This window comes from Tenebrio molitor, chromosome 3 (genome assembly GCF_963966145.1).
Source record: "Tenebrio molitor chromosome 3, icTenMoli1.1, whole genome shotgun sequence".
NCBI lineage: Eukaryota > Metazoa > Arthropoda > Insecta > Coleoptera > Tenebrionidae > Tenebrio > Tenebrio molitor.
Genome location: NC_091048.1, coordinates 3,499,496 through 3,514,009, shown reverse-complemented (window position 1 = coordinate 3,514,009; position 14,514 = coordinate 3,499,496). Strand labels below are relative to the sequence as shown.

The following is a 14,514-nucleotide window of genomic DNA, read 5'->3' as shown; positions in this document are numbered from 1 at the left end:
CTCACACTTGTCACGTTTATTTTACAAACACTTTATTGAAGACTTTTGTTAAGAATTATTACTATTAGGCAATTAAACTTTTAGGAGTAATTAAGGCATTGAGATTGGATGGGGATTTGTGTAATTGTACACTTGCAATTTTAGTTGTGAGTTTTGAAAAACTGGCGAACAGCACACAGAAAAGAGTTGGCCTTAGCACCATAAGATTCTTTTTATTGCAGGTACGTAATCTTGAATAGTATATACACATGTACAGTTTTATATACACCTACATGTACAGTATAATAGGCAGGATAAACCGGATTAATACTCTGTATAAAATCCTACACTACCTCACATTTTCAGTGCGTTCGCAAATTTTACATCTGTTCTACGTTTTTCTACTAGAATGCTAGTGCAGCTAATATGTACAAGTTTGTGGGAAGAAATGTAAACGGACAGAACAAACTAATCAAAGGTTATTATCCATTCCACCCTGTGTTAACGGCTCATTTCAGTCACCTCACAAGAATACGCAAGCTAAATTTGTAAACTGCTACATTTGGTCATCGCTGCCAACTTCAAGCTGCTACATTTGTTAACATTCCGTTAAATACTAAATAACACTTCCTTGAAGCAACTCGGTGGCCGTTTGCAAAATTTTAAAAAATCCAACTCCTTACGAATTAAAATAAACATTCTGTTAAATTTTTAAAAACATACAGTGCATTATGGTAGCAATCTATCATGTTGAACAATTTGGCACACAATAGCAGTGTTTTTTTTTTTATTTGTGGTCATCATGGAATTATATACGGAAAAATCTTTTGTGTACTTAAGTAGGGGTGGCGCAAGCGGCCTTCAGAGCCGAAAATCCATAACTAAAGACTATTTTTCTCTACGTACTACCGAAACATGGACAAATTTGGTTTTCACGGGTTAGACGTTTGGGGTTGGCTTCATTTCACATCTTTACTCCTCTCATCGTCATCTTTGGGTTTCCTAAATAGCAACGGGAACATGCCTAATATGCATCCTAACGTGACTCCTAATACTCGGCCGAAATTGGCAGCGTTACGTGAACATGTCATGTCCATTTGCATGGGCGACAATCTAGGCGGACTAAAACCTATTCTATTTGCCAGTCTTTCAACGTAAAAGGCCGTTCCTATTCCCAGAACGTCGGAGAAAGTGTTTCCTAAAGCTGCCGCGGCCATCGTCGTTAGGCAGAAGTACGAGCCGAGGTACAGGTCGATGTAGTCCCCCTGAAAACGAGAATAAATCACAATCTGCCATTGTTGTGGAATTACGTTTACTTACGAATATTAACATGAAAAAATTGTCTAAGAAACCGAATCCGATAAAAGGAATTGAGTTAGCAATGGCCACTGAAACAAAAAATTAACTGTTTATTATAGTAGGTATGTCTTATTCGGTACATTTGATTGGCGGTTTTCTTAAATTTCGAGTCCAAGCTCCAGATTTTAAGGGCAAGAAGACGCTGTTTCATTCGCTGAACACGAATCTACCAGAGGATTTGGATGAAAATTAATTTTACTACCGAAAAATAAAATTACCCTCGATGTGAACATAACCTCACTTTGTAAAGTTTAGGCTGCGTTAATTTAATAATCCACTTATCAAACTAAAACATAATATTAACAATTCATTTCCATAAAAACATTGCAGATATAACTATTGTATTTAATCTAAACAATTTATTGACTGTCAAAAAAAATTTGAAATAATTGTAATGCCACCAATCGTTTAAAAAAAAAGAGGATCTATACTGAAATGACTTGAAATTTTTCTTTTAAATTAAAGTCTTTACAAGTTTGGTCTATTAATATTTCATTTTTTAAAGGCGATGCAATTTCTTGGGGATTTCTTTCGTTAGAAGTAGGAAGGAAACTAAAGCTGTATTTTTTTTAAGGTTGGTAGTATTCGATAGATTTGTTTGTTTATTGTCAAATGTCGTTATTTAAATTTGTTTGACTTTTTATTAATGAAACATTTTGTTTTGTATGTAAATATTTTACTAGAACTATTTGTTGCAATGTTACTTCGTAAATAAGGTTATGTTTATATTCGACTTTTTTTTAATATCTCTAGATTTGTATTTGTATTTGCCACAAAATACGGTGTTCTTGCACTGTTTTACGACTTGGATGCATTTTCTTTACACGAGAAACAGCAAATTACGTCTCTTACAATTAGTGCACAACTTTACTTCTTGTCTTACTCCTGTAACAAAGCATTAAATAATGTACATACTTACTATCGACTAAATTCCTATTTGAAGGTCGAGGTACTGATTCGGCTAAAACACAATTATTTCATTACTAAATAAATATCACGGAGCACTGCATAACATATGAATAGTTATTTTTGTTTTACACATATCCAGCTTGATAAATTATTTTTTTAGCGTCCGCTATTAAATGCACGGGCGCCAAAAAAATTTTGTATGCAATTCGTTAGTAAAGTATCTTTTTTTTACTCGGCAAATTTGTGCACTCGCTTCGCTCGTGCGGCAAATTTTCCTTCTCGTAGAAAAAAGTATTACTTTACTCACTTGTTACATAAATAACTACAATTATTCATGTTCAATAAGTGAAAAAATACATGCAAAAGCAAAAACACTTCACAAATAGATTAAAGACCAGTTTATAGAAAAAGAATTAAATAATATTTAATCGAATTAAAGCTTAATGCGCGGAATCCGAAACTTCGATTGATTGAATCTGATCACATGTTGAGTTAATCTCGCATTTGATTACGATTAACTTCATTTCGCTTCTGTAAACTGGCCCTTAGTAGTTTTAATAGAAGTTAAAACACAAACCACTACATGTAACCAATTTAAATTTTTTAAAAGATAATTTCAACAAGATAATCTTTCTTCTCGCAGAACAATATTTACAGTATTGTTTTTCATTTCTTGGTTTATTTAATTCTTATTAAAATAATAATTTATATCTATCTTAATGGGAAACATACTTATTTGATGCAAAGAATCATTCTCTCTGCCGTCACTTTTCGTAAAAAGCGAAAATAATAAATTTTCCTTTCATTATTTTCACAATACAAAGACAATTAGTATTAGTATTTGACAGCGATAGATCTACAATGCACACTTGTAAAATGTTAATATGACACAAAACTAAGCGTTTAATCAATACTACACTATGTTGTGCACACTATAAGCAGTTGAGCAATACCCCCATGCAGTGCAAACAAGTAGAAAACTAGAAAACAAACTTAAAAATATAACTATGTGGTGTTAGATTTATGTGAACTCCTTGTTAGTAATTCAAAGCGATTATTTCTTCCAAAAAGCAAAAGCCAAAAACTCTACAATATAATTTACGAGCCTTTTAATCAACACCAGGTATTTTATCACAATATCGCATGCGCTTTATACGTCTAAAGATCATAATTACTGCGACGAATAAGGGCCGGTTTTTCAATCGATGATTAACATTTTGATTAGCTAATCATTACTTCTTGATTAATTTCAAATTAATCATGAATAGCGTTTTTCAAACCAAAATTCAATTATGATTAGCTAATTAAAAATTAACTGAAAGTTTGTTACGTTGGTATTAACTTTTCTGTCAAATTTGACAACTTGGTGGTTTGTGATTTGTAACAATTTCAAACTTAGGTAATTGTTTACTTTAGCTACTTGTGGACACCCTTAGGGCGTCCTCCTACGTCGTTTCCCACCACTCAAACCTTGTGCAAATGCCCTTGTTTTTCTCTCTTGTTGTGTTTCAAGGTCGCATCAATGATCATTGATCAATGTCTAAAGGGCAAAGAAAATTCATTTGCACAAGGTTTGAGTGGTGGGGAACGATGTAGGAAAACGCCCTGCGGCTGTCTAGCCAGAAAAAACGCGAAAATTCCACAAATAGGTAAAGTAAACAATGACCCAAATTTGTAATTTTGGTTCATCCTAATTTCCGCATTTTCTCCACCTACTGATTGTATTTCTACAGTCTATGCCCCTATAATACAATTAGGAAATCTTGCTATGTTAAAGAGAAATAAGTGAGAACAGAGTCAATTGCTTTTGTTGTGCCCTAACAGTTGGGTATCAATCTCTAACCATTTTACCAAGGATAATTACATCCATAAAGCAATTGACTCTGTTCTCACTTATTTCTAGAAGTACTATAAAAAACTTTTGTTTACATTTGTTAATTTCATTTCGGTTTGGGGGGATTTTAATATAATTTGGACGCAACGCCGCTAGAGCTCTACTTGTGTACACCACAAGTCTCCAGCCACGCTCCTATTGCATAAAATCGCAGACTAAAAAGCAACTGATTTTGAGGCGATAGACAGTCATTTCTGAAATACAAATTTTGCTGGTATTTTAACCCCTGAATTTGATGCAGACTACTCCACAACACTCATCGGTTAGTTTGATAGGAAATAGCTTCTTCTATTTCTTCTAACAATCTTTCTACTGTTCGCGAAGACAAACGAAAGCGACTAAAAAAATCTTTTTGGTCCCATTCTTCGAAGTGATTGGGCCTAAAGCATATAGTTTTTGGCCTTCGTGGCTCTTCATCACTACTATAAAGCATTAACGTCATAAATATCATCAATCATTATTCTTTGCTCATGGTTTTACTATTTTAATAATAAATTTTCAATAAATCGGCATTGTCACTTTTGACGTTAATCATTAAATTCCGATTAATTCACAGAACATCGTATGATTAAGTTAATCAAGAATTAACATGAACTTTTTTGTTAATCATAGGTTGAAAAACGGTAACATTGTGTTAATTACAAATTAAACCTTAATCAAAAATTAATCATCAATTGAAAAACCGGCCCTAATATTAATAAATTAATAATTATTCATCATCCTGTCGATCTACTGATACTCTTACTGGTACACTTGTTTACTGGTTTAACATCATGCAAAAACGGTATGTTTTATATACAGAGGGACTTAATTCATAAAGGACACAAACCCTGTATTAGTATTATGAAAAATAAACAAAAACCTTCGTACCCCACTTCTTCTTTAACCAGTCTTCCGGAACAGGACAATAAGATCCTGTAGGATCTACATCTCCTAGCCTGGGTAATTTGCTCGGGCGGCCAAATTTACTTCTCCATCGTGAGGCTGCGAGTTGACCTTTGAGCGTGATATTAACAAAAAAAAATAAAAAAATAAACGCCGTAATCATCTTTCGTGGTGGTTGATGGGTGAATTCGCGTCAACTACTTTTTTTTCAGGACAACGTCACTAGCGCAACTAAATGTTCTTTTGATAGCATCGTCAATGGATTTGCATGAAACGAATCATGAAGAAAAACATCTCGGCTTTATAAAAAAAAAACTAATCAAATCGCAATTAATAATGTTTCTACAAGCGCAACGAAAACTTCTGCAGCAAGTTCTCTCAATAAACTTTATTTAATTAAGCCATTTCAGTAAGCACTAAAGCTACATAGGGCTCTTGAAGATATTTTTTCCAACAGCTACTACGACAGTTTACTTAATTCTTATAAAATGTATAGGAGATGTGAACAATCTTCGGTAAGATTGAAATCTTATTTAAAAAAATTGTGGAGAAGTATAAAATATTGTGTTCTTTAGTCAATTAAAAAATATTACAAAATATTTGAAAAAACTTCATTCTGAAAAAAATTGGGGTGGACACCAAGGTGTTCGCGTGGCGTGGCTTTAACTAACGTTTTCCGAAAAAAAAACAGAACATTATTTACTTTGAAAAAATCCTGATTGTTTTGAATTCTCTAAATCTTACGTTTAATCATAATCGTAAATATGTATATATCTTCATACAATTTAATTTCTCTCTTTACACAACTAAGCTTATAAGACGTTGATTAAAACATTAAACACTTTCGATGACAAATTTTGTTTTATTAGAAAACAAATAGTTATTTATGTAATAAGTGCAAAAAGTGAATGATTATTGCACGCGACGTGAAAATTGTCACGTCAACCGCAACAACACTTTTTGCACGTGTTGCATACATTTTTTCTACGATTGAACAAAAAAAACGAGAAAAAAACAACGATAAACAACAGTTCAGTCCTGTGCGTCGTGTGTGAAAAATGCAATGAACACTCACTGTTGACAGATGCGTGCAATAAAGATTTTACTGCACTAGTGCAATTAAGAGGCACTTTTTCCACTAAAAACAATGCACTTTTTACACGATCGTAGAAAAAATCATTTAGACGGGATTTTAGAAACGGTCGATTCTGTATAGGTTTGAAGAGTTCTTTAGTTCTAACACCCGTGGACTCGTAACAATCTTCTACAGGTATTTCTAGAAGCTTTTAAAGTGAGTTGGATTGAAGTAGGGTTTCACACGCTGCATTATAAAGCTTCCAAGTGTTTCGATACGATGATAGGTGAGTCGAAGGATTTTTTCGGTTATGGATCGGCATCAATCACGTAAAAACCAAACAGAGGATTCCTGTTTACGTAAAATATAGTCAAGTAAGGTCCCTCACGAAGAAAATCTAAACCGACGGAAACAATGTATTTAACTAACTACTAAATATAAATCCAAATCCAATTTTGTTTAATGCGTGAAGTTATCCTAAATGCATTATAAAAATTAGGTTTTATCGGTAGATCTAGACCCATTAGGGTCTTTAGGGTCGACCTCTTGGGGCCCTTCACTAATTAATTTGACACTCTCCCATTCCGTTTCTCCTAAATTTTGTAATAACCCTGATACTTTACTTAAACTGGAATTAAATAAGAACGTCAGAAAATGAATGAATAAAGATATTTCTTCCAAAATTAGAATAAGTAAGTTGAGTTCGTTGAAATTTGTTGCGTGTATGTCAAAGTTATACAAAAATATACAAATTTGAAAAAGCCCTCGCTTTGTCCGTGCTGTAATCTCCCCAACTCGTTTTAATTTCAATGTATTTAACGTAATTATTCCGCATATGTACGTTATGAAAAAGTGAAATCCTACTTTGTGCCAGATTAGGTCGGGTCCATTTGAATTTTAAATAATGCGTTTACACGCGACGGCGTAGGGTTCATGCCCTCGAGGCTGATATCAAATAATCTTTCACTATAATTAACTAAAAGCAAAAAGTTCTGAGGAGAATTAATTAAATCTGGAACGTTGCTGTGTCATTCCAGACTTTGCCGCTGAAATGTAAAGAAATAACTCTTTAAAAAAAACACGACACTTTTCCGACAGAATTAAAATTTAACTGATGTCGATTTAAAACAGAAAATGGGGTTGTCTTCTTTATAATTGGAAGCGAATAAAAGCGAAACGAATTAAAATTGTGTACATTTGTTCTTGGGCAATTCAAACATTTGGAACAGGAATTGATTGTAGCGGGTAATTCCCTTGCTATAAGTAACGTTTTCTGTATAAATAGCTCAAAATAAAGTCGATGGATTTTTTAATGGCAAAAGTTCAATCGAACGTTAAATTTTTGTACATACATATTTCAATAAATCCTGAAAACAATTGTGAATGTTGCTTTTACATTTTCTCCAATATTTCTTCAAGTAAAATCTTCAAAAATACGTTTGTTCCTGCCTGTACCTTGTACTTATTCGCTTGTATTATTTGCATGTCCCATATTCAGATTTCACGAATACAGTTTTTCATCGAGATTGAAAACCCCATCAAAACTTTTTGACGAATTTACATTTGACAGCCACACACCCGTCGGATGAATTCACATAAACCTGCATTCTCTGCGACCTTTTAAAACCCCAAATAAAATCGTTCCTTCAACAAATTTGTCTTCGTACTTTAAATTTATATTGATTTTATGCCTGATTGTGACGTCACCCGATCTAAAAATTGTCGATAGTTCCTCACCTCTCCAGAAATAGCCGATCAAACTACATAGTTTCGAAATGCTAACAGATTCCTACATAAAACAAGACTCTACATGTAGTATTAAAGAAAAAATAATTTATCCCACTTCTGATAAATTATTAAAGAAAAATAGTTTATCCCACTTCTGATAAATTAATATTGAGCTCTTCACTTCTCTGTCAGGATCCAGTGAAACTCAAACTTCAAATAAAGTGTAAGGCGTATCGGAGAAAATGCAATCAAAGACTTGTTTCCTTAACAAACTTTAATTCTGAACTGTTTTTCATACACAAAAATCTCCCCCTTTATAGGCGGGCTATTACAAAACTTGAGACCCTTCGTTGGGGTCGATATTATGCAAAAAACCAATTAAGACAGCTGCAGTTACCTAATCCTAAGAATGCACCAAAGACCGCAACATCTGGACAATAATCCATAACCTACCAACTAGCATAAAATAAAGTTCGGTTCCTTTACACCCTCAACGTGGTGTAAATGAAGCAGAACGACACATACAGAAAAAAGCGGGGTAGCTAATTCGGGGTCAAACGCCGGGGTCATGCAGCTATGTTATTTTTTTTCTTAATTCTAAAAAATATTGTAACAGTAGTTCTTATTCATTATTTAACAGTTCAAAGATTCGCCCAGTTCAAATCCTACTTTTCTCTAGACAACGCAGATATTTTCTTTTATAAAATTGACGGTTATTTTCACTTTACACGTTTATAAAAATCGCCACAATAAAAAAAAATCATTACTAAGAAATTATTTTTAGATCGAGTGATCATTCTATTCCAATATTTATCCATTCCAGGTTTGTTTTCTCACAGTACCGAGTAAAATGACTCACAAATATGAGTCAATGTAATCTCTTCCTTAACTGAAGAATAAATTAACAATAAATCTTCTGTCGAGGTTGTGATCATCCAATTTAGTAGCGACTCGGGGTTCTAAATGTGTGAATAGTGAATAGTTCATGGGGTTTTTGAACACACGAATTGTTTATTTTGGTCTGCAACAGTTCGATTCTGAGCTGTCTAGATATATTTCTCTGCATTTATTGGTGTCTGCAGGAAAGAAAGCATGCTCTAAAACTTTTCCATTTCCATCGAAATCACAGCTATATTGGCCTTTCATGTAGCGATAGTTATTTCTGTGAGTTATACGACCACTAGAAAATACGATTGATACGTCCGGCTTCACCGTGTTGTATTCAAAAATTAAATTACATTTCTCTTGCCACACATTAACACATTAATTAAGTAGTTATTAAAGATTTGAGTGTAGAATGTTATCCTTTATTGCACGAACGGGTTTAAAATATGAGCGAGGTACGAGCGAGTGTTTTAAAGGATATGAGTGCAATATTAGTAATTTATTATACGAGTTTTATAAGATACCATTTTGTCACACGCGCTATAAAGCAAACAAGTGCGACAAAATTGCTTATAAAACGAATGTAATACAATATTTTTTTGCCCTTATTTTAAATCTTACATTAAAAAAAAGTTCAAAACACGATGCTAGGAAAATTATACATATTTGGCAAATACAAAGGGTTGGTGACACTGGTAACTAGACGAACAATTGCAAGTTTTGAATTTAAAGTGTCGTGAAGTGCAGTAGTGATCACGTAGCACTGACTCGGAGTCGCTACCAACATTAAAAATTTAAGTAAATGTTCCTGAAACCGGTATCGAATAGAACTCCTTTTCGAAACCCGTTTGAGTGTTATGCTGACTGTGTTATAGGTGCAAAATAGAAAAAGGAACTTTTTACACATATGTCTTACAACATGTTCTCTACGATCATAACGTTTTACTTTTAGTCATTATTTTATTTGAGATTGTTTAAATAGTGATATTTCCAACAAATTGTATTGTTTTATTCTGATAGTTCTATGCAATAAAAATTTTATTGTACAGTTCAGTCAGTTCTCTCTCTAAACGGCAACTTTGACAACAATTTTCATGCAAAAAGTGCCTACTTTTTACACGATCGTAGATAAAAGCTCTTGTTGCAATACTTTTTTTACATTTTTTATCCATTTAGTATTTGAAATCGAAAAGTGTAAAGGTCTATCTGATACACCACATTTTAGAGTATTTATTGGCAATTCACAAAATTCTCCAAAATTTATTAGTATTCGGTGAATTCTAATTACTGTGCCCTTCAATAATGAAACTTTATTTGAATGATTATTATCAATATAGCCATATTGTTCTAAATAACTGATAACTGACTGATCATAACGCTCGGACCTCAATCATGAGGTCTGACTCTGATTAAAAAGGAGATAATAAAATCAAATATATTATTATGACACTATCGATCTTGTATTCTAATCTAATTTATTTATAAGATAAATTTTCAATTGCCGCCTTTCGCTTTTCTAAATATGTATTCGTCCATTTAAAAAAAATATTCTGATTTAATCTCTAATTCAATGATTTTACCAATTAAAGTGAAGTGGTGATTTTTTTTATCTATCTCACTAAAAGCTTTCTCCAATTTATTCTTAACATTATCTTTATCAAATACATGAAAACCGTGCTTTGCTTTTCAGTTAATCTCAATCAACATTTCTACAAAAGTAAGTTCACTAAAAGCAATTGATGTCTCAGGTTTCGACATTTATTAGCAAAAAAAATATATTTCCATCTTCTTGATTTTTTTTGTATAATATGTAGTTATTTACATAAAAGTCAGGAAAATCTCACATTACTGAAGAGGAGCTAAATTGAAATACGAGGCACTTTGTGCCGAGTATTTTAAAGCTGCGAGTCAAGTAAGAGATTTTAATGACGTGTTTTTTATTAAATTTTTCCGGAAATCACAAAAAAGACGAAATTTACAAATTTTGGAATTTTTTTTTTACAAATTCCACAAAAATCAAGCAGGTAAAAATTCACCCATTTGCGTGGGAGAAAATGTGATAAGTATTACAATATTTTTTCGTTCCTTATTTACATTTTTTAATTTCATTAATCTGTTTTTCTCTTAATGTAACACTATTCTTTTTTCTTTGCAACTTCGCAGTTTTTTAAATCAGATTAAGTGATAAAAACACTCAATTTAATTAAAAAGAAGAATCCACTCACTTCGCTTCTAAATAAATCTTTTCATCTATGACATTCACACATATTTGCAATTCTTTGCGATTCGACTACAGCATAGACATAATAATTAATATTTTCATAATTTCTTAACGTCCAAATAACTTCCAGTTCAGCAGCTTTTATTTTACCAAATAAAGTGTCATCATTTTCTTTCGTTACATCAAAGCAAATAACTGGATAGTAATTGTAATTTATGAAAACATTTATATCCCTTCAACTAAATCTTTTTTGTAATTTCATGAAAGGAATGATGTGTACAAACGTTGATAATCTACATTTTCTGGTGAAAAAGTCGACTGATATTCACATGTAGGGATTGGCTCACCGTTAATTTTTAATATTTATCCTTTCCAAATTCAAATGATCGAAAAGCGTCATTGTTTAGGTGAAACTTCATTTCGTTCAGCTTTGGAAAATACGGTATGAACCCTAGAAATCTTATTTTGATTATTCCCAACGCGCCAGTTTACGCTTCCAGAAGTCCACAAATTACTACGGTAACAGTTAAGTGCATTCCAACCGCAAAGAAAGTTACATTAGCTAACCAATAATGACCATGAATGGTGTTCAATCGCTACTGGAGTTTCGCTATTTGCGTCCATAATATCGACTATTTCATAATCATTATTACCATCGACTTTGGCGTGCAGTATATGTATTTTGAAATTAAAGTAACAACACCAATAACCAATATAATTTGCTTCTTTTATTAATACATATCTCTTCATAAAATAATCTCTAGAAGTTAATATTATTATCATTGTTGGAGGGCAACCATAGCCTTCGCTTCGTTCATGAGGGTAAGATTTTACATTTTACACAATATGCATCATTAAGGATTTATACATATTAATTCAAAATAAAATAATTCAGCAAAGCTTCATCAGCTAAAGGTGAATTCGTCGTTTCATCCCATATTCACAAGGTTAATAATAATTAGCTTTGATTTCTTGGGCAGGTTTTCTTAGTTAATGATTAAGGGCCTGATTTCAAGTTAACTTGCGACGGTCGCAGTTGTTGTCATGGTAACGTCGCAAGCGAGAAAGATGACGCATATTGGTAATTAATGTGTAGGACAAAGATAGCTACACATTTGCGCTGCACCACCTATTTGCGACTATGACTTGAAATCGGGCCCTAAGTATCTTTCGGTTAACTCAAAACTTTGGGAAAAATTATTGTCGCTAATAAAATGTTCGTTATGGATTATCCATCTTTTACAATAAAATCTGATTGGTATAGCCGTCCTATAGATGCTCTTGGAGTTCCAAAAGAAAAGAAAATGGATTGTATTTTTAACACCTATACTGGCAAAACTTTTATACTTCTTCTGGGATCAGAGGAGTATTTATACAGACCAAAATCACACGGAATGATTTATTATTTGCTTCCAGGTTTAGATCGGAAATAAATAACGGTTTTAAATATACAAATGGTTTGTTGTATTTCTTTCAAAATAATACATTTTTTGAGTACAATGAAATTACCAAAAGAATTGTTAAATCCGGTGAATTTCAGATAGAAATGATTAACACACATTGTCCTAATAAAGAAATATTGAAATAAATTAGATTTGTTGAATAAATTACGTAAAGTTTCGTACTAACCAACGATATCTTTTCTGATAATAATTTGATACCGAATACGACAATTTATGCCGTGGCAAAATAGAAAAAACATCACGAAAAAAATATTCAGGAGTAATAATGAGCCTAATGAAATTTGTGATGCAACCAACATTACATTTGCACCGATAATGTGGATTTAAAAAATACATATTTATCAAATTTAACCAAATAAAATCATTATGTGCAATAATCGATAAAAACACAAACTAAAAAACTATAGAGGACATGTATTGTTGGTTGCATCGCAAATTTTGTTAGGCTCATTATTATTCCTCATGAATCACCTTGTAGGTTGATAAAAAATATATAAAAAATATGACTGCTTTTATGAGCATTTAACTATTAATAGTTATTTAAACATTAAGGGAGGTAACTAATATTTACCTGTCGAGGACAAGTTTGCCCCCGAGCGATAGCGAGGGGTAGCAATAGAGTCCGAGACTGGTTAAATTAGTTACCTCCCGAATTGTTTATAATATTTTTTCTACTCTCAAAGTTATTTTGAACTGCATACTTTCTTTTTGATGAATTTATTTGAAATATTTGAATAAAATATTAGTATGTCTGTTGCCGGTTGCTACGACTTGCATCACACAAAACGTCAATATTAAAAGCGTCGTGTCAAAAGTTTGTAAAATGAATTTGAACAAAATTAAAAGAGAAATGGAAGTTGCTGAGGCTGCAAACGCTTCATGTTCCTTCCCCCTGCCACAGAAATCGAATAAACGTTACCATAAGGCATATTAGTGTTTTGTTTGGTTTAATTTTTGTCACTTATTTCCCCGAGGGATGTAAGTGGTTACTTACATCCCGTCGTTAATAGTAACCAACGGTAGGTCAAAAAAGTTGTACCTACATTCACCAAATCAATGTCATAACAACGTACTTACCATGTAGAGAGTGGAAAAAAAATATTTAAATATAATATTAAAATACGGCTAAATTTTAGTATTTTTAAAATGCATGAGTATTTTTTGATGTTTTAAAATTTGCTCAAATATCAACCAAATATTTGACTGTATTTTTAGGGAGGTAAAATGTTTACCTCCCTGAATTTCAGCTGGTAATAAGTAATAACATACCTACTCGTGTATTTTGGGTTAGCTGCTTTCGCGTTGTGTTACTGTACGCTGCGTGTACATTTGTTTAAATAAAAATAAGCAAATTGAATAACAAAAAACACAGAGCCAGAGGCAGAAAAAAATAAATGAACTGACACCACAAATACCTGTTGTGTTTACCTTCATATTCATCTTTGACTAGTTTCGACTGGTACTCTTGCAGGGCTGAGATCAGAATGTTCCTCTCTTCTCCGTTCAGTCTCAGGACCAGCTCCTGGGCCTGCAACTTGGACAGCCCCTGAGTGGTGCTGGTCGTTTCAGCCCTACCGGCACTACCACTTAACAAATAATTTATACTAAAATTACGGTTTCTGATATGTGAATTATTACTTATTTCGTATCTATATTGGCAAAAATTTGTCAGTTTTGTTTTCGGCACCGAAACGATGCATTGCAAGCGATTGCTGCTTATCTTGGGTATTTCTAGATATCTCACTATTTTTGTTGCCATCGCAGTTGTCTACAAAATTGTAGATTTATTGGGGTGTCAATTTCGTCTCACCGTGTATCTACTGACGGTCATTATTTGGGGGCGAAAAAAATTTAAATTGTCTTGGAATGAATCGGACACATTTCGGTTCCCGCACACACAAAAATTCTCATTTTTCTCGGGTTTACTCACTTTATCACTTCGTCTCTTTCACCACTTATTGTTACTGACAAGAACAGGACTGCCCCCCTTTAATCGGATTTAGTCACCCCTTACGCTGCTGCACTATCAGAATATTCACCAATCCTATTTGTCACTTCTACTTATGCTTTATGTCATGTTTATGTCAATTTGTTAATCAGTGCTTCTGCCACTGTC

The 14,514-nt window shown here is 32.9% G+C and overlaps 1 protein-coding gene across 2 annotated transcripts; it reads right to left on the bottom strand.

The window, feature by feature from the left end:
* Window position 1: 1 nt before the first annotated feature.
* On the bottom strand, window positions 2-14,462 carry LOC138126423 (transmembrane protein 65). 2 transcript variants are annotated; one of them, XM_069042209.1, is made up of 6 exons: window positions 14,224-14,462; window positions 13,827-14,166; window positions 5,012-5,137; window positions 2,258-2,299; window positions 1,300-1,367; window positions 2-1,244 (listed from the first exon to the last, which is right to left on the bottom strand). In XM_069042209.1, the coding sequence occupies exons 1-6, from the start codon at window positions 14,227-14,229 to the stop codon at window positions 939-941; spliced, it is 888 nt and encodes a 295-aa protein (XP_068898310.1). In that variant the 5' UTR covers window positions 14,230-14,462; the 3' UTR covers window positions 2-938. The 2 variants fall into 2 exon arrangements, with proteins under 2 accessions (XP_068898310.1, XP_068898311.1); XM_069042210.1 differs by lacking the exon at window positions 5,012-5,137.
* Window positions 14,463-14,514: the final 52 nt, after the last annotated feature.